Raw genomic sequence first — 25964 nt, 5'->3', positions numbered from 1 at the left:
AGTAAGGGGAACAAAACATTGTGGTTGCTTTTTCAAAGTGTACTCATAACCTCAATACCCACTTACCTCTTTTGTCTCACAAATAATAATTATTTTTTGACTAAGCAATCATAGTAATCTTCATCTTTATAGCATTCTCTATAAATGTTGGTGACTCCCATAAAGACTGCAGTTAGATAACACAAATATGTAGCAACATTTCCAGCTCAGCTTCATCAGCCCGTTGTGCCACCGTTGTTATGTAACCTGTTAAAGAAGCTTCCTCCAGAGCAGCGATCCAACATTTCACACACTCTCTGAACGCTTTTTCTCTGATCCAAAATCTCAAAGCCTGCTGTAACGTTCCTCTGAAAATGAATTAGCGCTGCACTTCTGCTCTAGATAAATGGCTCTTGACCTATTAATGAGCAATTTGGACACATTACTAATCTCGGTCAGAACTGCCACCTCACAATGAGTTGAACGAACAAGAATCCCTTTTAGACCCCAGTATGTCATTCGAGGCCCGAACTGTGACGTCTTTGTCAGTGGAACAATAAACAGTGGCCGTATTAATCTTTCATGAGCTCTTTTTATGGAACGTTTGTAATGTAGATGGCTGGATCACTTTAGCTGGATCAAAAGAATGCGCTGCACCTAGAGTGTTGCCTGTTTGTTTTTTTCAATGAAATTTAATTTATAAAAAAGCTAATTGATTTGTGCTGCTCAGGACTCTTCCAAGTGGGTGCACATTTCCCCAAATCATGTGTAATTGCGTTATTCGGCTCCTTTTATTATAGTGGTGTATTAATATTTAACGAGCTAAGTGTGCATGCTCAAATTTGTGCTACTTGCTGAAGCAAAGTAGTTCTGCCTATTGAACAAATGTCTGCAAAATAAAAATAGTTTAAAGAGAGAATGAAGCAATTAGTGTGAGTCTAAAAGAGAACTTGCCAGTTGTCATGGATATTAAATCACCGTCATATGTGTTGGCATGGAGGTCTCCTAATGGTTTATTTCAGCTGCATCCCTCAGAAGAATAGTTGTTTTCTCTTTCTTCTCTGCGTAGAGCTGTAGATAAGTCAATGTTTATGTGAATGTTTGTGTCAACGCTGTTTGTTTTTGTATCCTGGGCAAAGTGCGGCATTAATGCTGATTGGTGTTGCTGTTCTCTTATACAAATCAACATATCGTCACCTTCAAATTATAAGGTTCTGACATTCATTCATTCATTATCTTTTCGGCTTAGTCCCTTTATTAATCAGGAGTCGCCACAGTGGAGTGAACCGCCAACTTATCCAGCATATGTTTTACTCGGCGGATGCAACCAACACTGGGAAACACCCATACACTCTTGCATTTACACACATACACTATGCCCAATTATTCAATTCACCTATACCACATGTCTCTGGACTGTGGGGGTAACCGGAGCACCTGGAGGAAACCCACGTGATCACTGGGAGAAAATGCAAACTCCACGCAACCTTCTTGCTGTGAGGTGAACGTGCTACCCACTGCACCCACGTGATGCCCTTCCATCTGGCATTTTTGTCAAAATTGAGTTATTGACATATTCTTATTAGATGACAACTTATTTACATTATGTGATGTTTTTTTTTTTAAGTTGTTTTAATTTTAAGACTTTTTATTTAAAAAGCAAAAAAGGTTTTGTCTACAAGTTGATTTCTAGCTTGGTTCTATGGGGTTCTTTTTGTGAGCCAGACAGCATTTCAAATGCACACACGAGGACTAATCAGGATCAGATTTCTTTGTCATTTCGATTAAATAATGCCAAACCACAAAAATTTGAGCAGAAAACCTGAAACTGGAAAGATGTGTAATTTGTGATGATTTAGAAGCTTCTTTTTTTTTTAAATAAATTTTTTTTTAGGGATTTTCACTTTTATTGACAGGACAGTTGAGATTTACAGACAGGAAAGTATGGGGAGCAGAGATAGGGGAGGGATCGGCAAAGGACCTCGAACCGGGAATCGAACTCTGGTCGCCGCGAGCACCTGGGTGCTATGTGTTGACGCACTAACCACTAGGCTATTGGCGTTGACTTTAGAAATAATATATAATAATATATATAATATAATAATGATATAATATAATAAAAATAATATATTAAATGTAAAAAATATTTGTGTATATATATAGTCAGTGAAACATTTTTCACTGTTTATTAAACTTTGTTAAACAACTGATTTGCTCGTTGTCTGTTTTCAAAGTCTTTAAATTTTGATATTAAGCCTTGAAGGGCAAATACCTAATTTAATTCAGGAGGCATATATTTCAATAAAAATAATTAATTTATATAAAGTATATAATTCAATAAATATGACCATATTAATTACATAAAATTAACATCTGCACTGGACAAAATATTCAGCACAGCCTTGTATTCTTAATTTAAACAAGAAATAATATTCATCCCAAACCTTTATTCATTCATTCATTCGTTCATTTTCTTTTCAGCTTAGTCCATTTATTAATCAGGGGTCGCCACAGCAAAATGACTTGCCAGCTTATCCAGCACATGTTTTACGCAGCAAATGCCCTTCCAGCTGCAACTCATCACTGGGAAACATCCATACACACTCACTCACACACATACACTATAGCCAATTTAGCTTACCCAATCAACATATTGTTATAACACCGTTTTTTTTTATTTTTAAATTAAATTAATAAGCAGACTTATTGTCTTTCTTTAAGTAATGATTCAATTACTGATCTGCTTGATTGATCCTTATAATTCCAAGCATGACTTTTTTAGATTTAGAAGGTTCTGTCTGGATTTGCCCTGTTTTTTTTTTTTTTTTTTTACCCCAATTTACAAATGTAAGAGAATTTTGATAATTTACATTTAGAGAACATGTAGGGTCTCTGTCATGTTAATGTATGAAAGAGAACTGTTACACACATACTGTTTGGAATGCAAAAACTTTGAAGCTCAATATCTCAAAATCATTTAGAACCCAGATAGAACCTCATAATTCCAAGACGACGATTTGCCCGTAGCTTTGACCTCGGATCATTTAATGTTTATTCACCAAAATAGAAAAAGAGTTTAAAATGCACTTGTTCGCATAGACTTTGAAATGCTCTACAGCCAAGTGCAGAATTGTGTTGACTATCTTTGTAGTTCCTTCCTCAGACAGGAATAGCTCCTGACCTAGATTTTTGTTTAAACTTTGAACATTTGGCGAATGACTAGTCGGTATTGATGACACCATTCACTAATGTGGATGTTGTTTTGAGTCACCGATGTGAATGGATCAAATTATTATCTTTTTCCGACTGTTTATACGTGTTTTTTTTTCTTTTCTTTTTTTTTTAGAAAAGTATGTTAATTTTCTTCTTCCATCTCTTTTAGGGCCCTCTCCATGGATATAGACACAGATTATGAGCGACCTAATGTGGAGACCATAAAGTGTGTGGTGGTGGGTGATAACGCGGTGGGCAAGACCCGACTGATTTGTGCCCGTGCCTGCAATGCCACCCTTACTCAGTACCAGCTGCTTGCCACCCACGTGCCAACTGTCTGGGCCATCGACCAATACCGCGTGTGCCAGGAGGTGGGCAGACCTTTGGCATATTGTGTACATGTTGAAGAGCATTAAGTGTTGATGTAAATTCTGTCAGTTGTCAGAAGGCAAATCAGTAGAGTGAGAAAGATAAAGTACATATAAACACAGCAATGGATTACAGCCTGTTTTACCAGTGTATTTATAAACTTGAGTAAAAATGGAACAGTTGTAAATAGGACTCAATGATTCATTTGAAATTAAGTTGCAAATGTGATTAAGCAAAGCTCCTATTGTTATACACATCTAATCAGAGAAGCACGGCTCTATGATCAGTAGTAAATATCCCTTGAAATCCAGTGGGCGCTCTCATGTGGTAACCATACCTGCCAACACTCCTGTTTTTTTCCCAGGAATCTCCCGTATTTCAGACCCATCTCCCACCACCGTCCCGTTTTGTTATTTTTTGGGGAAAACCCCCGGGTTGCCAACTTGGTATAATATCCGATCGCAGTGGCCACCTGAAAGCCGGTGCATGGTACAACTACTTACCCGGTTCTCAGCTGTGTTATTCAGACACCAAGTAACCACCACTCCCCTCCATAGCACTACAGATTAAACAGAGGATTTAACTACGTTTATTGATTCAATCAGACTAATAATCGCAAAAAGTGGAGTCATTTCACTGAAGAATTTCACTAAAGATACACTTGACTGAAGTTATGAAGTGAGTTTGCTTTGAAAAATGTCATTAAGTGTTTTTTTTTTCACGCGCTTTCAGATGTAGCAGCAACACAGAGCTTTAGTTCACTGTTAATTGACGCAATCAGCTGTCGTTTTCACAAATTTATTTTCTCGATTTCACTATGGTCTGATTAAAACATTTTGGATGCAAACTTGTTAATATCAGTGAACTACAACTCTGTAGTAAATGCAAATACAAGAGCAAATGCTAGAGATTTACTACAACTGGTTTTATTGATAGAATACAAATGAATTATGAAAAAGAAAATGTGTATATGAGCAATTCCAGCGTTATGGATGTGACATTTGCAGTAAAAACTCAAATAAGAAATTCACAGAGAAAGTATATGTTAACATTTTATTAAAACATCTGTATATTTTCCAAAACAACTAACCACAGAGTTATGGGAACAGAAAAATATCAATCTGTAAACATTTTTTATTCTTTAAATTAAGAAAATAAACGTGCGTTATTGATGTGACTAAAAAAGTTAGCGTGTTTACAGTATACAAAATACTTTGTAGAAATTCTGTGAATTAAACTGCACAACCCAAAAGAAACAATGCTAATCAAAAGGATAAGAGTTGGCTCACTATAGAACAAAAATCATTGATTTTTTTTTTATTTTTTATTTCATTTTTGCATTTATGAGGAAAAAAGCATCATTATGGATGTGACAACTCTCCGTTATGGATGTGAAATTGCCACTTGTGTGACTTTGGTAAATCAAATATAATTGTTTAAATTATTAACAGAGATATCTTGAGTATTTTACAGTCCTTTAAAATACAAGCCTACACAAAAAAACTTAGAAAGGGTTTCTATATTTTGGTAAAAACTTAATTTTTTTTCATGGCAAGCTTGACATTTGCACAGAATTGCTCAAATACAACATACAATACAATTCTAACGTTTTTTGATTCAGAAAAGTACTCCGATGTTCATTTACAACAAGTAAAAACAATTACTGGGAGAGACAAAAAGAGATAAAATTACAATATTTTTATCTGACATTTTAAAGTACAATTATAAGCCCTTTAAAACAAATCAACTTTTTGCTCGGACTAATATTTATTGTTACTATGCATGTATTGGTATGTATGTATGCATGTACTTATAATGTTGTAATGCAACTAATATGTCTACTAGCTAAAATTATATTTATGTTAATGAAGCTAGCATTATTCTTTTTCAATGAATGCTTATTTGTTTATGGTTAACACTGATTTTACAGTTTTACTTTTAATTAACTATAATAACCCTAGGCTGTCTTTGCAGAAATGTGTGTAACTCTTTATTTTGGTAGTACCTTCACCACTGATCTATTATTGATCATTGACCCCAACACACATTCTACTGACTTGTAAATGCACAACATGCAGACTTCTTCTTCTAGCACTAATCTAAAAGTCCTCTAATAGTCTAATGAGACCTAACCTGCCATATAGTTGCAAAACTACAGTCAATAACTAAACTAAATGTCCAATGAGAAATTAAAACAACTGACTTTTCAGGTTAATAAAATCTGATTATAATGTTTTTGCATTGGTGTACTGGTACAATGAAACCTCACTAAGTGGTTTAAGTGTTTTGTCTAGGTGCTGGAGAGGTCACGAGATGTGGTGGACGAGGTCAGTGTCTCCCTCAGGCTGTGGGACACATTTGGAGATCATCACAAAGACAGGCGCTTTGCATATGGCAGGTCAGTCACACCATATGAAGCTCGACTTGATCTTACAATGCGATGGGATGTGCGTTTACCACTCGGGTACAGGACTGAACCCTTGATACACACATGGCCTCAATTTAAGTCCCAATAGTGACAAATGTCCTCATGAGCCTGTGTGTGTTCAATTTAAACTCCCCACTGAGATATAAAAACCCGTATATATACACACGCACACACACACACACACGCACACATATACACACACACTACTTGTTCCGCAATATCAATCTTCCATTTTTTTTGCTCTGATATCTCTCCACTCTTGGCTGTGGCATGTGTTGCCCTGCCAAGCATTGGTTATTGCCCTAATCCTCCCAGCTGGGAAGGTAATATGCTCTAAGCCTAGCCAAAGAGCGCTGCATGGAGGCTCTTATTCCGAGAGCAGCGCAGGGCAGCGGAGGATCAGTGGATCAGCAGTGGTGCTTTGGCTCAGGGCAGTGCAATGCAGCAGATCACAGAAGCCACTGAGCCAAGCAGAGAACCAGGGAGATTGACACTGTTCCTAAATGCTTACAGGGCTTCCAAGAAGTGTTTGGACATCTAAGACTCACTTAGAAATATAGGAATTTTGTTATGTTAAATAGAACATTGCCCCAAAATAGGCCATCTGTGCTAGGTCTTGGCTAATTATCAAAATTGAATTTTAATTGGCCAAATATGTGGAAGGTTTTTATGAACTTGCACAATAATATAAGCTTTTAACTAGAAAACTTTTGGTGTAATGCCACTTAGTGTTAGACCATATTTTCAATTCACTTTAGCAGCATCAATAGTGCAGTACTTAGTTTTCAGTGTAATCAGTAATCAATTAATGTGAGACACTCCAGGTCAATAGAGTGAAACAAATAGCTAATAGTTATCAGTGTACTTCCCCAGCTTGTACATGTCATTAAGGATTGCAAAATTTTTTATTTTATTTTTTTTTTATTACACTTTTTATTGAGTTTATAGTTTCATTAAATATGTATTCATTGAATTTGCATATTTGCTATTTATATATTTCCATTTTTAGACGAAAAATCTGAACATCAGTTAAATTTTTTGTTGCCATGTTAGAGCAATATAATGAGCCTGAAATAGAATTCTGTGAATGGCTAAAAAACAAACAATCAAAAAGCAAATCACAATTTTACAGTTTTTGGCTGAATAAAATGTTGTATAAAGTCAGTTAAATTATGTGTAATTGTAAGTTCTGTTGAAGTGGAGATGTAGTGTTGAAGTGGAGGTCTGTTGAAGTGCAGTATGCTCATGGATAAGGGCAGGAGAAAAAATCATTTTCAGAATCATTTTCAGAATCTGTCTTTAAAACTATGTAATGAAATTTACAGACACAAATTGAAGTGTGATAAAAGAAACAAAAGTGTATTGTCAATGTTTCCTTTGCATTTGACTGCAATTTTTATTTTATTTTATGAAAAACCAAAAGTCGCAAATCATAAATTTGACTGATGCATGAAAAAATTGTCCTCAGTTCCCATCCTAATCCTTTATTGGGCATTTGAAATACTCAATGGAAAAAATGGAGTGGTAAATGCCAATGAAGTGACCATGCATGGTTCTTCATCTGTTAAAGGTAGAGCTGATACTATAATCGATCTAATTTTTCCAGGTTAATTTTTTCAATTACTTTTCTTACCGCGTATGGAGTTGCGTGACCTCGCTCTGTTTAGGCTGATCTATACTTTTGTGTAGAATGCACGAGTGTGGTCCCACGCAACCTTTGCGCAGTCGCATACCCGCACACCTCTCAAAAAATGTAACTAACTACACGTCGCACGTTTGGATTACATTGAAGATGATTGGAAGCTGCACCAGGCAATGGCATATTTTCCATTACAATGAAATTATTATTTACATAAAAATATTTGTTTACAGAAGATGCAAGAAATGCACCGTTAAAATATTTACTTGAAATAGAAGAGTTAATTTATTCAGAAGAGATACTGCTTATTTTCTACTTTTAAGATGAAAAACATTGAAAATAATTAGTTTTGTTTCCAAAATGTTTAAAAGTTTTAAAATTCTATTTTAGTTTTACTTTTTTTTATAAGAAAAAAGTGACTGTTGGTTTTAGGCAATGTGTGTTTTCATTTCAGTTGTTTAGCGTTGATGTTCAATAAATAATCATAGATAGTAGATAGTGAGTGTTTCCTTCAATTATTTTAAAATCAATAATGCATCCTTCATTCAAAAATCTCTGACTTGTAATATATGAACATAATTACTGTACAAAACTTGTCAGTGAACTATGAGGGCAAAAAATAAAATAAATAAATAAATAAAATAATCGTTCATTAATCGTAATCGAGTTAAAATGTTCAGTTAATCGAGATTTTATACCAAATCACCCAGCCCTAGTTCAATATATAGCCAAATAGCAAATTACATAGAAAATGTTTACATCTTAGGATTTATGAGGAAAATACAGTCAATGTTTGCTTTGTTTATGAAGTGAAACTGAAACTCAGAAACTGAGAAACAAAAGCAACAAATTGCGACTACGAAACAGGATGTAGTTTAATGTTTGTGGTTAGACTGCTGTAGATGTAATGGACATCAACAGGATGTTAGTGTATCAAGTCATGTCAGGTGTGTGTGATTTAGAGTTTGAATAGAACAAGTAGTATATATTCTTAATATAAATCTTGACAGTTCACCAGAAACGCCAGAGCTGGCTTATCAAATATCAGGAAATAACAGTGCATGTATTAAATACTTTTTAATGAATCAGCTTCTGCCGTATGCATTTTTCAGGCATTTGTTTTTCATTACTTGACAAACTGCGTCTGATCCTGAAACTTTTCAGCAGGCATTCGGCAGTATTCAATGTCACTCTCAGTCATTCTAATTGGGTGCTCAAGAAACTCTTCTTATTATCAATATTTTGTGAAATGTTAAGGCATTTTGTACCTTTATTAATGTCTTGCTGGGACATTTGATTAGTGTACTACATTTTTCATTCCTTTAGTTCTGACCTCAAACATCAGTGTATACAGTATACTAAGAGAGCATGATAAGTGAGTTTTAAGTGTAAATCAACTAGCAATTTAATAATGCAATAGTGTTGTGAAGGTGGCTCGATTTTAGGAGAGAGAGCACAAAACAAGAAATATGTGTGAATGACGTGTGTGTGTGTGTGTGTGTGGTACTAGGGCAGATGTAGTCAGCTGATAAAGCACTATTAATGGTGGCGCCCTGTTATGGAAACACAGAATCTTTTGACCTTCACCCCCAGTGTCTTTTACTTAAGCTAAATACACACCCACACAGACACATTGAACGTTTGTTGAAAATGATTATCAAAGCCTCACTCACTGAATTAATTATTTGTGGACAGAAATCGGCAAAACACATTGTGAAAGAACTGCGAGGCACATTGTGAAAGAATATAACTTATTTAGATGTTTGAAGGAAAACCTCGGGAAGAACCATGACTCAGCAGGGAAACCCTTGCTGAGTCATGTTTATACATAAATATATAGATCACATTCATTAATATATGAACTAAAATATAGTATATATACTTTATCAGATTTGTACATTAGTGCACGGAACTGTATGGTAACAAATCATAGTATTGACGGTTGAGACCAGGTTTTTTTTTTTACTATGGTACTACCACATTATTGTACTTTTACAAATAATATAGTTCACATTATCACTGTTCTCACAATGTTAGATGTGTGTGTCTGTGTGTTTACGGTGTAGTCAAGCAGACATGCAGTCAGGAGTTTGAACTTAGACATGCTCCACATAGCTTTACTGAACACCACACACACTGATTACATAACACAGTCCTTTATGACCCACAACACTATGCGCTCAGAGATGGTGAATGATTGTGGATGCGTGTTGCTCTGTTCGTTGTTTTTTATTTGGCTTATCTTTGGCAAATTTCCACACTTGCAAGCATTCTCAGGAGATTCAGGATGTTGACTTTGACCTTGAGGTTGTAAAATTCTTTGCACCTTTGTTCAGTGTTTCTCAATCAAAGTTCTGGAGCCCGCTAGGGGAAAATGTCTAAGGTAGCATCATTTTATTTATATATATATATATCATATATATATATATATATATATATATATATATATATATATATATATATATATATATATATATATCATATATATCATATATATATATATATATATATATATAACTCATTTTACTTTTTAGTCACTCTGATATATTTTAATAAACAGTTGAATTAGGGCAGAATTATTAGCCCTCCTGTTTATTTTTTTCCCCATTGTCTGTTTAACGGAGAGAAGATTTTTTTCAACACATTTCTAAACATAATAGTTTTAATAACTCATTTCTAATAACTGATTTATTTTATCTTTGCCATGATGACAGTAAATAATATTTGACTAGATTTTTTCAAGACACTTCTATACAGCGTGAAATGACAGTTAAAGGCTTAACTAGGTTAATTGGGTTAACTACGCAAGGTAGAGTAATTAGACAAGTTACTGTATAACGATGGTTTGTTCTGTAGACTATCGAAACAAAAAAAAAGCTTAAAGGGGCTAATAATTTTGACCCTTAAAATGGTTTTTAAAAAAAATTAAAACTACTTTTATTCTAGCCGAAATAAAACAATAAGACTTTCCCCAGAAGAAAAAATATTTTCAGACATACTGTGAAAATGTCCTTTCTCTGTTCTTGCTCCTAAACATCATTTTAAGAAGTATTTGAAAAAGAAAAAAAATTAAATAAGGGCTAATAATTCTGACTTCAACTGTATTTTTAAATCTAATGTAAATTACAATGTAAATGCACTCTAAAAATCAAGATACTCTGAAATCTATAATTTATAGAACATAATGGTACCAGCGGTTTTGGTAGAAATGTTTTATGCCTCCATGGAGAAACTTTCCATTCCATAAAATGACTTTTATATATAAAAAAAGGATCTTTAGATTATTAAACTGATCTATGCACTAACAAAAAGTGGTTGTTTTAAAAACTGTTCACTGACAGGCTCTTTGGTGAGCCCAGAATGGTTCTTCTAATCTTTGGCATCAGTGCATAAACCCAATTTTTGGAACTTTTATTTTAAAGGGTATAATGTGGATATGAAGGGCAAGCTTTAAATATTAAGTTATATAGTGGTATAGTGGTCCTTTCAAAGTTTAAAAGGTTGAGAACCACTGGGTTTGTGTGGCTTAAAATGCTGTTTGAGCTTAGCCAATCTAGCTTATGCTGTGCATGGGCTCCCAGTATAAAATCACCATTCCCAGCAAACAATTTTGTGTTTAATAGACGTCTAATAGACATCTAAATATAGACAGCTTGGCTAAAACAAGGCTAAACTTGGGCTGTGAGTAAAATCTAATAGACTAAGAATAGCCCAAAACTAGACTACTCGCTAATAGACAGATTAGACAGACTGTGTAGACATTAATTTCTGTTTATTTGTTGACTAGTTTTGGCTCATTCTTAGATATCTATTAGATTTTCATTGACAGCCCAAATGTAGCCTTGTTTTAGCCAAGACAACCATGTTTAGACGTCTATTAGACATCTATTAGACATCTTTTAAAAATATAAAATGCTTGCTGGGTTAACATTTGTGGAACAAAATCAAGGAAGTAAACCTACCTCTTGTCACTTCAGTAATTTTTATGTTTTTAGGGAATTTTATAACTCATGACTAGGGCCAGACAGAATCTGCGGACATTTTTTGCTGTTTCTGCTGGGAATTTTGTAAAAAATCTGCAGATTTATGTGGAATTATCATAACTAAAAACTTAATATATGAAATAAAAATAATACAATTTGAACTTTTATTTAATGTTTACAATGTGAATCCAATTAAATGCACTTATTTGGTAAACAAAGCGAGTCTCTCATATAATATATCTACTAAAAGACAGAAAATATTACTTTACAAACTGTATTGTAAATAAATGAAATGAACACTTTCATATTAGTCAATATTATTACTGAAATAATTTAAAAACTGAATAAATATGTGTACACACATTTACACAAGTAAAAAAATAGACTCAATGATGGACTAAAAATCTGTGGAAATCTGCACATTTCAGCGTGCGCAGATTCCGTGTGGGCCTACGAGATGTTTCCCAGTAATAAAAACAAAGTCGTTTTTTGAGGAAGCCATATTGTTTCAAAGCAGTAATCATGTTGTATTTTCCAAAAGATTATATCAAAGAAAAATAAAATACCTCAGAAATGTCATGTAAGAAACACGGACTGTCATATCTATAAACACGCGCACGATCACTTTCCAGTACAAATGCGTACTTGTGATGAAATCCACTAGATTAAGGCTGTTTACATTACAACAGCAATGTGGTGCTCCATTAGTCAGTCTTGTGTATGCTGGTCTCACATGATGAGCTTGTTGTGAGCGCAGCTGTGAAATATGACATGGTCAGACCATCCGCTATTATTAGACCAGAGCTGGTTATTGAGTCAGACGAGATACTTAATGACTTGCACAACATCTTTCATGCTCACACATTTACTGGAGAAGCAGACATGCATTAATACACACAATCATTACTTTATTCGGCTGCTACCTCACTTGCAGTTTATTTATAAAGGTCGTTTGGGCCTAGAGGAAAATGCTTGTACTGTTTGTCATTTCGCAAAACATTCTGATTGCACCTTTGCTAAATATTAAAGGCACAGTTAAAATAACTAAAATGCTAATGGTAAATCTTTGATCAATAAATATTATAGTAAATAAATATTAAATCATTTTCATTAATAATACAATTTTAAAAGCAACGGAAAGTCTTTGTATCTCGCTCACAGTATGGTGTTGTTTGGTGCATTTCACAGTTTTTGTTCCAAAACTGTGATTCACAGTCCATTTTAAAGACTCTGTGTAGGACGGTTAGTTTCCAGGGTTTGCCAGTTTTTCTGCCTATTACATGCTTTCTTCGGATGTGTCCTCTTAAAATAGACTGAATTCTATCTCTCTGTATGTCTTTAGATCTGATGTGGTAGTCCTGTGCTTCTCTTTGGCCAATCCAAACTCCCTGCGCCATGTCCGCACCATGTGGTTCCCTGAGATTAAGCACTTCTGCCCCCGCACCCCAATCATCCTGGTGGGCTGCCAGCTGGACCTGCGCTACGCTGATCTGGATGCTGTTAACCGGGCACGGCGGCCTCTGGCTAAGTACGGACGACATCCCACACCTACTCAGAGCATATTCTGTCCTTTTTAACTTGCATCTTGAAAAGTTTTAAAGAGCTTTTGTTTTGACAGGGGACAGGTGCACATTTTGGGGGGTTTTATGCTCCGTTGGCATTTGATAGCTTGTCCCAGTTTTAAACAGAATTAATTAAATAAAACTCTTAACTGATCTGACATATTTATAAATGAGGGATTTGTTGGAAAATCCATAGTTTATTAATATTTTTGTGTTATAAGCAATTTTTATTTTAAAAGCTAAACTTAGGCCCCGATATTCATATTCATAAAGGCATTATTTATTACTTTCTGTATTATTTATTTAAGTTTTAAACCTCAATTATTTGTTCTTAAAATGAGAGTATAGGGTTGTCTGAAATTAAGGCTATTTGTTATAATGATATATATGTTCCTTGCATGTTGTTTAAGTAAATATAGAGGTCCATGTTGTTGTCTCTCATCATAGGCATACATAAGCATTGTATTATAATTTGTTCATAATATTAAACTGTCAGAATGCTTACATTTACATGGAAATATAAATACCTATTTTGTGTATTACACAAAAAATCAACAACTGTTTTTATTTTGATATGGCCAAAATTGACAATAAATATTTTTATAATGTTATAAATTATCTATCTAAAATAAATGAATTTTCTGTATATCGAAAAATCTCTGAAAAATATTTGTTTTCAACCATTAAATTAAGAAGAAATGTTTCTTGAACAGCGGGATAGGATATAAGAATGATTCCTAAAGGCTAGAAGAGATTGAAGATTGTAATGACTGTTGAAAATTAATCTTTACCCTCATAGAAATAAAATACATTCTAAAACATATTAAAATATAAAAAGTATTTTTAATGCAGCCTTGCTGAATGCTCAATTTCTTTTCTAATTATTATTTTTTTTTAATCTGCCCTCAAAGACCCATCAAACCTACAGACATCTTGCCCCCAGAGCGAGGCCACGAGGTCGCTAAAGAACTTGGCATTCCATACTATGAAACAAGCATTGTTGCTCAGTTCGGTGTGAAGGATGTGTTTGACAATGCTATCCGTGCTGCACTCATCTCTCGGCGCCACCTTCAATTCTGGAAGTCCCATTTAAAGAAAGTGCAGCGCCCCCTCCTCCAGGCCCCCTTCCTTCCCCCAAGACCGCCACGGCCTGTGGTGGGCATCCCTGATCCACCTCCTGCAGATGGAGAAGCTCCTGATTCTCTTTTCTGCCAGCCGCTGTGTGCAGATGTCCTGTTTCTCCTCCAGGCCGGAGCCACTCGCGTCTTTGCCCACAAGGTGTACCTGGCCACTTCCTGCTCAAAGTTCTACGACCTGTTCACTATGGACCTTGTGGCAGCGGGGATGGAGAATGAGCATGAGGAGAGCTCTGAGGGGAGCGAGGAAGAGGAGCAGAGCCGAAGAGGAGCCAAAGAACAGGCTGGGCGAACCAAGAGTCTAGACATTGATAAGGAGGGGGAAGGGGGTACCAGGGGTGCGAATAGGTTGCTTATGTTACAGCAGGGCTCACTGAGGACTTCACAGAGTGATAATGCTCTGCCTGCCAGGGGCCAGCACTCTGCGGGAACCCTGGGAGCAGGCCGCGCCCTTTTAGGATGGGGCCGTGGTTTCTTGGGGGTGTACCTAGAGATGGTGGACGACCCTGTGACAGGTCGGCCGAGACTCATGACAGTAGTGTCTATGGATGATCTCATTCAGAAAGGGCCTTTTCAGGTAAGAACAAACTTGTTTTGACCTGTGATGTTATTGCATGTTTTTTAAGAATCTCCTTAAATCGATTGTCCCCTCTTTCGGCTCTTAAGGCAGTGCTGCAGTACCTTTACACTGGTCATCTGGATGAGAGACGTGGGGACCTGATGCAGGTGGCCACTATTGCTGAGCTTCTGGAGGTCTTCGACCTGCGTATGATGGTGGCTAATGTGCTGAACCGCGAGAGCTTCATGAACCAGGAGATCACCAAAGCCTTCCATGTGCGTCGTGCCAACCGCATCAAAGAGTGCCTGAGCAAGGGCACATTTGCTGGTAGGCAATCCAATATCAGTGACAAAGTTGTATTAGATATCTATCTTATTGCCAACAGAGTCAGACAAAGTATACTTAACTGAAAATTAATAAACATCCAGGACAAAGTAGCCTCAGTGTTCTGACAAACTGTAACAAATCCTGACAAATGATTCGTCTGTTGCAGTCTCCGTCCCTTTTACACTGAGAAACTGAATCAAGTCTTTTCTCCAGCTGTCAACTTCTAACTCTAGTAACTGCTGGTGCTAATGGAATTAATAAACCATTCACATTGATTTTTTTTTACTAATTAAAGGAACACTCTTTTGGAACACTTCTTTGAAAATGGAACTATACTCTTATTCCAACATAGTAAGGACCTCTGCTGGTGTACCTTAGTTGCAGCAGGCACAATGATATTAAGCAGGCAATTGGCTAACCTCTAGTAAGTAATGTGTATTTATATAGTGCATGTATCATGTATGACGCCAAAGCGCTTCACAATCATAAGGGGGGTCTCACCACACCACCACCAGTGTGTAGCATCCACTTGGATGATGTGACGACAGCCACAGGACAACTGCGCCAGTGTGCTCACCACACACCAGTTATAGGTGGAGTGGAGAGACCATAATGGAGCCATTTCGGTGGATGGGGATGATTGGGAGGCCATCATGGGTAAAGGCAGATTGAGAGAATTTGGCCAGGATACCGGGGTTACACCCCTATTCTTTACGAGAAGTGCCATGGGATTTTTAAGGACCACAGAGAGTCAGGACCTCGGTCTCACCTGAAAGACGGTGCCCACTGACAGTATAATGCCCCCTTCACTTTACTGGGGTATTAGGACTCACACAGACCACAGGTTGAGCAGCCCATGCTGGCCTCACAAATACCAATTCTAACAGTTCCTATGTGGTCTCCCATCCAGGACTGACCAGGCTCAGCCCTGCTTAGCTTCATTGAGTAACTGGTCTTGGCCTGCAGGGTGAAGTGGCTGTGGCCTCTGTCAGCATAACAAACGTAACCATCTGCTTGCACAGGGAGCATGTTTTGCAACTATGGAGACATCTGTGAGAAACCATTCAGAACATATTACTGCATATCCTGGTGTATTTCCTAAACAGTATCTATTTGAACTGAAATGCACAGAAGTTAGCCCATTTTTATTTGATTCGTAATATGATTGTGTCTGCTGCAGCCATGGTACAGCAGCAAAGTTCATTGATTAATTTGCCGGAATGAGAGTATAGTTCTTAGGCAAATAGGCTTAGAAATTAGCAACTTTTTCGTTTTTATCGGTCTTAGTAAACAATGCAATTAGGTGTCAATCTTTACATAGAAATATTATCGAAAATAGTTGGTCATTTTTGAGCGAGATGCTAATGGTCTAGTCCAATTAATTGACTCCTGCTAGACACAAAGATCGGTTGAATAGATTAAAAAATGGTACAACTCAACTACGGGAGTTTTAAAATAAGCCTATTTTCAAAAAAGTGGAGTGTTCCTTTAACTGTTTTAATATGAATAGTGCTAATTTTGTATAAGGTTCTGGTGTTATTTTCTAGTTAGTAAGTTCCATTACTTGTCAGCATATACCATTCCAAAGGTAGTGAGTTTCATAAGTTCTATTTTTCAATTCCTGAATCCAGCGGAATTGGAATAGAACAGTTCATGTCCTGAACAGTCAAAACAAAGTGCTTTGAAATATCCCTTCATTGCTTTCAGTGAATATTTGCATATTGTGAATGTGTTTGCACTTTCTGCGTGGTGGTGTTCTCTCTCGGTTGGTTTCATGTCTTGTGTGTTGTGTGCATGCATGTCATAATTAACCTTTTCCAACACTCCTGTACTGTCAACTTACACCTGTTTGTTTTACTGCATTTGTCGTCATCTCATTACCCAACCATGAAGACGCTTCTCATGTTTTGAAAACCAGAACGATTTTCATCTCCATTGTGGCCTGAGAATTTCTTGCACATTCCCTTTGGGTATGTGGAAGTTTATAAACTGAATCATTTGCTTCCCCTGTCAGACTACAAATCTGCATTGATAGTAATTAGGTGCATTTTCCCATCATTCCCTACTGATTACTCTCAGCATACTCCTGAACAACCTGTCCCACATCATCTGCTGTTTATTGTTACTGGTGAGCCACAGTGAGCACATTGAGTCATCCGTCTCAGTCTCAAAAGACTTCGCTTCTAAAATAATTCGGCACCCTATATGGTCCCAGTCTGGCCCTCCCTTCACATTTTCTGTCTTCTTATCCTTACCCTTGTCAATCTGTCTATTTATTATTGGTCTGTGTGTCTATCTGTCTCTCCGTCTGTCTCTTTGTGTTTGTCCGTCCACCTGTCTCCCCCTCTGTAGCCTCGACTCTGTGACACACGCCGAGATGTCTGCTCTTTTCCCCCCGGTTTTAGATGTGGTGTTTCAATTGGACGACGGATATCTGCCAGCCCACAAGCCTCTGCTCATCTCAAGTTGTGACTGGATGGCAGCCATGTTTCGCGGATCCTTCATGGAGAGCTACATTGAGGAGGTGAGCTTGCATTGATTCATATTTTATGGTGCTATCTTTGCCAAGGTCATAAACTTCGTCAGCTGTCCCTAATTCAGCACGATAAGATGGATTTGATTTAATCACAACAGAAACTGGGGACAACAAGTTTTGCCTAAAATTATTTATGGGTTCTACAACGTAATGATCATACCCAGTCACCTTGATCCTTCCTACCCTGGAGCTCTGACAGATCCCAGTAAAAAAAGTGGCACAGGTAGTTAAAACTAGGCCACCTCTATGACAGCCTGACCCACATTTTTGCAGCTGCGACAAGAGACCATCTCATCCATATGGATGAATTATCAGCCCCGCAGGTCTAAACGAGCCTCTGAGGGGAGCGCTCCAGGCAGGCTGATGCTGAAATGGCAGAGGAGGTCCTGTGCCAGCGGGAACACACGCTGAGATATATCTGCTTTGTGTCTGTGCTCCAGTATCCCAGAGAGTCAAGCTACTAGGGGTCTTGACAGATTTATTTGCAGTGAATAAGGTTGTAGACTAACTGAAGGAGTTGAGTTGGTCTACTTTCGATGTTTTATTTGAGCCAGACAGAAATATGGCACAGAATCACTTTTCAGACCACACACTACACTGTTTTTTTTTTTTTCATTATGCGAGTAATTTAAGCTTTTATGACAATATATAGAGTATATCAAGATATTGACCCAAGCTGCAACAAAGGTTACTTTAACAGGTACTGTAACAAAAAATACTTTGTTTATTGCTTAATTGTATATACAGTTGAAGTCAGAATTATTAGCCCCCTTTTTTCAAATATTTCCATATTTTTTCTTCTGAAGAAAGTCTTATTAGTTTTATTTCAGCTAGAATAAAAGAAGTTTAAAATCTTTAAAGCATATTTTAAGGTCAAAATTATTAGCCCCTTTAAGCTATATATTTTTTCCGATAGTCTATAGAACAAACCATCACCTAGTTAACTTAATTATCCTAGTTAAGCGTTTAAATGTCACATTAAGCTGTATAGAAGTGTCTTGAAAAATATCTAGTCAAATATTATTTACTGTCATCATGGCAAAGATAAAATAAATCAGTTATTAGAAATGAGTTATTAAAACTATTATGTTTAGAAATGTATTGAAAAAAATCTTCTCTCCGTTAAACAGAAATTGGGAAAAAAATAAACAGGGGGGGCTAATAATTTAGGGGGGCTAATAATTCTGACTTCAACTGTACAAGTTGAGAGGAAAGAAATATTTAAACCAAATTAAATGTCAAAGGGATTATAAAATACAATAAGTAACACTTTATAATAAACTCTCATTAGTAAACATTAGATAATGGATTAAAATCAAAGCCAGACTTATGACAAATAGTAACTTATAATTTTTTTGTTATAGTTATTTACAATAAAACAACTACGATTACCTAAGATTAATCAATACTTTTGTAGTTTTCATTGTGAACCATTGAGCTAGCAATTAAGTTTTCAAGCATGTGCCACTGTTATGAACATCATTGAAAAATACAATATTAATATTCTTAAAAATATTATTCTACATCATTCTACATTATTAAAAATAATATTCTACAAATTTGATAATAAGTAGGGTGGTACGGTGGTGCAGTAGGTAATGCTGTCGCCTCACGGCAAGGTCGCTGATTCGAGCCTCGGCTGGGTCAGTTGACATTTCTGTGTGGAGTTTGCATGTTCGCCCTGTGTTCCTGTGGGTTTCCCCCACAGTCCAAAGACATGCGGTATAGGTGAATTGGGTAAGCTAAGTTGTTCATAGTGCATGTGTGTGAATGATAGTGTATGGGTGTTTCCCAGTGATGAGTTGCAGCTGGAAGGGCATCCGCTGCGTAAAACATATGCTGCATAAGTTGGCGGTTCATTCCACTGTGAGGACCCCTGATGAATAAAGAGCCTAAGCAGAAAAGGAAATGAACGAATGAAGTATTCACTTTATTTTGAAGTGCCCACTATATTAATATTGTGCATGTTCATTATAATGATTTATTGAAATCGGCATATGCATACTGACAACAGTAAGTAAAACCAGTTTTATTTAAAAAAATAAACAAAATATAAATGAATAAATAAGTTAAAATAAAGTAGTGGTACAAAACATGGTTTTGTGTACAAGGTAGAATGTATTGTTTCTTGCTTTTTTTATTGCCATGTGATATGAGGTGCACCAGCCGATATATGAGCCATCAGCTACTGTGTCTTTACATTATGCACACACTGTGTGTGAGTTTCAGGGCACTGGTTAGTTTGCAATGACAGGAAATAATAAATAAAAACTTTATACTTCCTGGAATACAGACTGAGTCACTTCCTCAGAAACACCAAGCTAATGTGTAAAGGGAGTTTTAGTCAGTGTTTTGACATTCCAGAGATAATTATATTCTTAGGGGTATTTTCCAACAATATTTAAAGACATTTTATATTAAATTAGCAGTTTTTGACTATGTCACACTTGTTTTCTGTGGCACTTCATTTCTAACATCACAGTTTCTGCTTGGCATACATTGACTGTTGCTCATACATTTTTCATCCAAAACTATTAAGTCAGGTGTCAAAGATAAGGTTTCGCTGTATTCCTTACTGAGGCCGATCTCACCTGAACATAACTCTATCCAGGTCTATCCCGTGCACGCTCTCTGATTTCTGTGGGCTACCTGCTGACAGCTCAAGTTCTAGAAAGACAAGCTCCCTGAGGGCAGGAACTCGGGACCAATCTGAGCAACAGCAGAGGTAGAGAGACAACTGGCTGGGTTATAGGTGTACAGGCCTGCCGGTGAACAGGATCGCCCTGTATAACATTGCATGCATTACGGGGAGCTAAGCTTACAGCACAAGTACAAACTGATGCTGGAAATAGGATGCTGGCTGCTTTTCTATTCTGACAGCATTGGTGGAGAGTATGTCAAATAGAGAGCAAAACAAGGTGGCCAGAGACAAGTAAACTTGGTGCTGCTTTGACAAGCTTGACATGCTCTGTGGTCAGGAATTGAATTTTAAGGAGTCTGATTTATTTAGTAGATACTCCACCCCAAAATAGAAATTATTTGTACTCGAGTATGTCATCCCAGATTTAAGTGACTTTCTGTCTTGCAATAAACAGATTTTTAGAAAAAAAAAAATCTATCTCTGTCTAGACAATGCAAATAGACTGCTGTCTTAAAGATGACACCTCAAAAACAATGCCAAACAAACATGACCGTAATCCATAAAGCCCCATTAAATCAATGGCATTAGAAATGAATGTTGTGAAAACAGGACTCCCAAAGTGCCAGAGTTTACTTGAAATGAATGCACTTATGACAGTAAGCAGTGATTCATTGTTTAAATAGATTTAATAAGCATTAACAGTATTTTCACACAAATATGGATCATTTCGCTCAGGGGCGTCGGCCACGCCTGTGTAAACTCTGACCACCCTAATAGGATTTTGCTGTTGATATTATTAATTTAAATGTACTTGTGTAAATTCACAATATTTCAATAAATAAATAAAATGCAGCCACTAAATTACTGTGGATTGATTGTTGCCACCGAAGTAGCTAATTCACTGCCCCTCCCCCTTCCAGATAGTTGTTGACAGCACGCACACTCCTTCAACTGACAGCAACGGGTATATATCTCATACTTTCTATGTTCTCTGGTAATCTTTCTAGTTAAATACTAAATGTCTTAATGTACTTGACAGGGCTCGGAATTAGGTCATTTTGGGTTGCATTGTTTAATGTTTTCGCTTTTCTACAGAACATTCGCTTTTGATTACTACATATTTACAAAAAAAATTAAAGGTGAAGTTCTTATAACATAAGTTGTTTAGTATTATTCGACAACGAGAGACAAACACGCAACTTTGGGTTCACAAGATTGTACCCTTTCTATTAAGAAATTATTCTTTTTGAAATTAAAAATTGTGTTTTATAAGATCCAAATAAATAAATCAATGCATTTTAAAATCAGCTTTTCAGAATTTAACTTATTCAGCACTCCTTTTTTTGCTTGTTGACTTACAATGCCCAGAAATTTTGTACAGAAAGGTACATCAATCATCAATAGAAAAAAGCTGTATTAATAATATTAAAAGGGAATATGGATAAATGATATTATTAGAGTCGGTATAGTGAGTGTGTTTGTATGTAGTAATGCCTCTTGTTCAGTTTGTTGATTCATCTGTTTTATTAATTAATTCATTAATTTAGACATGGCATATATATATATATATATATATATATATATATATATATATATATATATATATATATATATATATATATATATATATATATATATATATATATATATATATATATATATATATATACACACACTGTATGCTCTACAATAAAAGTATGTGAAAAATAACTGAATTATTTCAAAGAATAAATTGCAATATTTTAAGAGTAATTAAATTAATTAAAACCACATTATTTCATTTACCAGTAACAAAAATATAACATTAAACTGAATTTATTATTTTTTTGTGTGCCACCCCAAGATTTGGTGTGGCCTCATTTGGCCACCCCTAAGAAAACTTTCTGGCGGCGCCACTGGTATCGCTTCAGAAGAGTTTAGGGCTTTATAGCTGGGGACATGTGTTTTTCCATTTCGCATGGCTTTCGAAGTGTCAACTTTCAGAGATCTGTCCACTTGCATTATATGAATTATTTTTCTATAAATATCTGCTTAAATGATATACAAATCATGAGGGTGGGCAAATAATAAGGGAATTTTCACTTCTCGGATGGCATCTCTTTGATGTCTGTTTTGGTTGCCAGTGAAAAAACATCTATATGTGCATTAGTTTGTACAGTGACTAACATTGAGGCTCTAATTTAGTCTCTTATTTGTGTTTTGGTGTGTTTTCGTTAGAAGGCTCATTAGTAAGAGATTTACACAAGGAATGAGAGATGGGTTGTTTGGTCATCAATTCATAGCAACCAAGCACGAAAAAAAAAACTCTTTTCTGTGATGCCATGCCACTTGAAAGTGTTTCTGTGTTGTGTTTTCTTGGCTCTGAGCAGGAGTTGCTTCATAGGGCTTTGTAAATGCTCAATGTTGTTAAAAAGGAAGACTGTACCATACATTGAAAGAATGACCAAGTGATGTGGCCCTTGTCTTGCTGGCACACTATGCAGTCTAGTGACTAACTGTAGTGAACACAGCGCTATTTTTAGAATGAAGTTTTGTATAGCATGAGCCCTTGTTGTTGTCTGTACAGCAATCGGTACATAAGGTGTTGTATAACCAGATAAAAAGCCCTTGCAAGACCTCAGGGTGGCAAATATTTAGAAAGTGTCATTCATCTGAATAAAGCGGATCGCCCATAAGTGGATTTTTTTCTAGGCTGTGCTCAAATGTTTCTTGTGTATAGCAGTGCATTATTGTTTCACCTCAGTTCGTGACGCACAGAGTCAAGAGTTGTCCTTGATTGATCTGCCACATGTAAGCTTTTACTATTCTAGTAATGTGCGGAAATATCTCTCAAGGCTTTTGAGGTTAGACTTATTACTGAAGGTAGCTTTAGAAATCCAAACGACGTCTACACTTCATCTGCACCAGAATTTTATATTTATAGATCTTTTTATATCGTATGTTTACATCACATTGAGCTGTTCAGAAAGTCCCGCTGGTCATTCTGTGTTGTTTTGAACATTTAAACAGGAAGTCTGTGAACATACGGGGAGAAGCCCGGGTGTCAATGTGTTTTCAGCAGCATCGTACTTCATCGTACTTCCGTGTGATTATCGAAAGACCAAACGGAAGCTTAAATGTGTCTGCTGTCACTTTTCCCCTGTGAGACAAAAATGAAGTGAAAATGTAGACTGACAAAGCAGAGACTGTGGTTTCAGTGTGCAGAGCTGTTGTTAGATGATAGTGTCTGGGTGCTTTGACCGCTTCCTCTGTAACACACATTGCCCTGGGTCTTGACCTCTTTTTCTTCTCAAGGTGTTTTCATTGTTTTCTTCCTCTACCATGGAATGAGTGGTGAAATATATATCTAAACGTGTCCCTGGACCACAAAACAATGTCATAAGTAAGCCCACATGGAATCTGTAGATTTCCGCAGATTTTTTTGTCCATCATTGGGTCTGTTTATTTACTTGTGTAAATTTATATTTATTCAGTTTTTAATTTAATTTCAGTAATAATATTTACTAATATTCATTTAATTTATTTACAATACAGTTTGTAAAGTAATAGTTTCTGTCTTTTAGTAGACATTAGACATTTAGTAGACTTGCTTTGTTTACCAAATAAGTGGATCTAGATGGATTTGTGTTATAAACCTTTCATGAAATTTAAAAAGCCTTCTTTTTTTTCATATATTAAGTTTTTAGTTATGATACTCCCAAAATAATTTTGCATAAATGCACTGATATTTTACAAAATTCTCCACAGAAATGGCAAAAAATGTCCACATATTCTGTCTGGCCCTTGTCATAAGTTTCTAACTTCTGAAATTGAGATTGATGCATAATGATGGCGGCGCGCATTGACGCAACGGCTCAGAGCTCTCCTTCTCAGTGCTTTGTTTGTTTGTTTTTATATGTCTGTTTTAATTTTTTTTAACCACAGTCGGTCAGGATTGTTGTTTTAGACAAAAAGGGCTGCATTGAAGGGAAGGGCAAAGGTAAATTCCGTTGTATTTTGTACAATGACAATAAAGATTCTGATTCTGAAAGGTTTCCATTGGTATATGTTTTGTTAAGACAGGACAATATTAGACATCAACAGTGAAAAAAGGTAAATTGCCATTTAAAGTTGTGAAAATGAAGTTCATAGTATTAAATTAATAATCCAAATATTACTTCAAATTCATTCATTCATTAATACATTCTCCTTCGGCTTAGTCCCTTATTTATCAGGGGTCGCCACAGTGGAATGAACCACCAACTATTCCAGCATATGTTTTATGCAGTGGATGCTCTACCAAGCGCAACCCAGTACTGGGAAAGATCCATACACTCTTGCATTCACACAGACACTATTACACTCCGACAAATTTAGTTTATTCAATTTACCTATAGCACCTGTCTTTGGACTGTGGGGAACACCGGAGCACCCGGAGGAAACCTCACGAACATGGGGAGAGCATACAAACTCCACACAAAAGTGCCAACTGGCCCGGCTGGGGGCTCGAACCAGTGACCTTCTTGCTGTGAGGCGACAGTGCTAACTACTAAGCCATCTTGCCGCCCCATTACTTAATATCCTAATGATTTTTGGCATAAAAGATAAATCAAAATTTTTGACAGATCATATGGTCTTTTGGTTGTTGCAATAAATATACCGGTGCAACATGAGACTGTTGTATTTGTTGTCTTGGGTTACACATATAATATAATATAATATAATATAATATAATATAATATAATATAATATAATACAATACAATACAATACAATACAATACAATACAATACAATACAATACAATACAATACAATACAATACAATACAATACAATACAATACAATACAATACAATACAATATGAAAGGAAAAAGGAAAGGAAAGTGACTCTTCACAGAAATTCAGTTTAGCCTATTTCAAGCTCATCAAGACCTAATGCAGCTTATTCAATTATACTTTTTATTTTTCAGTTTAGATCATAAGAACAGCATCTAATAATCCTTTTTAAGTTATTGATATAGTGTACCCCACATTTGTCTTTTAGACATTCCCATTCACTCTCAGCACCATTGCAGTCCTTGGGTTTGTTTTACAGGAAGTTGCGTAACGTGTGCCCTCTGTGTCTTTAATGTCTGCCCTTTCGCCATAATGAGCGGTCATATTCACACTGACATTCTGTTAATTGGCTTTGAGACAGACAGGTGAAAGGCACCCCATAGTCTTCAGAAGTACCGCTGAGTGTCATCTTGCCACCCCTCCAGTGCACCTTCTCTGACCTATAGAATCTATGTCAGCTTGTGGCTGCCATTCCCACAAACTCCTACTCGCATGGCAGCAGCAGTACACACGTTGTTGTGACATTTGGTAGTTGTTGTTAAAGTTTTTTTTTCCTACTCTGCACTTGTTTAATTCTCAGCTCAATTGGTAAGGCATATCTAGTCATTCCTGTGCTGGATGTGCATGATCAGTGTTATTTGAAGCATTATAAAGAAGAAGTTACTCCTGTTGAGCACTGTTTTTATTGCAGATGATTGTCAGTGTAAAAAACAAACCTCTTCACAATATAAAGATACTAGTGCTAGTGGTTTCCAGGTTGCTACAAGCATCTGTGAC

The 25964-nt window shown here is 36.2% G+C and overlaps 1 protein-coding gene across 2 annotated transcripts in view; it reads left to right on the top strand.

Moving 5' to 3' along the window:
- The window catches only part of rhobtb4 (Rho related BTB domain containing 4), a 77184-nt gene that overhangs the window by 37217 nt on the left and 14003 nt on the right, over positions 1-25964 (top strand). For both annotated transcript variants that reach the window (XM_056458198.1, XM_056458197.1), the window contains exons 2-7: positions 3362-3563; positions 5856-5959; positions 12954-13139; positions 14085-14886; positions 14976-15195; positions 17601-17719. In XM_056458198.1, coding sequence (XP_056314173.1) covers positions 3372-3563; positions 5856-5959; positions 12954-13139; positions 14085-14886; positions 14976-15195; positions 17601-17719 — 1623 coding nt within the window. In that variant the 5' untranslated portion in view covers positions 3362-3371. The remainder of the gene's footprint in view (positions 1-3361; positions 3564-5855; positions 5960-12953; positions 13140-14084; positions 14887-14975; positions 15196-17600; positions 17720-25964) is intronic.

Source organism: Danio aesculapii, chromosome 5 (genome assembly GCF_903798145.1).
Source record: "Danio aesculapii chromosome 5, fDanAes4.1, whole genome shotgun sequence".
NCBI lineage: Eukaryota > Metazoa > Chordata > Actinopteri > Cypriniformes > Danionidae > Danio > Danio aesculapii.
Note: the sequence above shows the minus strand (reverse complement) of the source record. Positions and strands in the feature narration are given on the sequence as shown.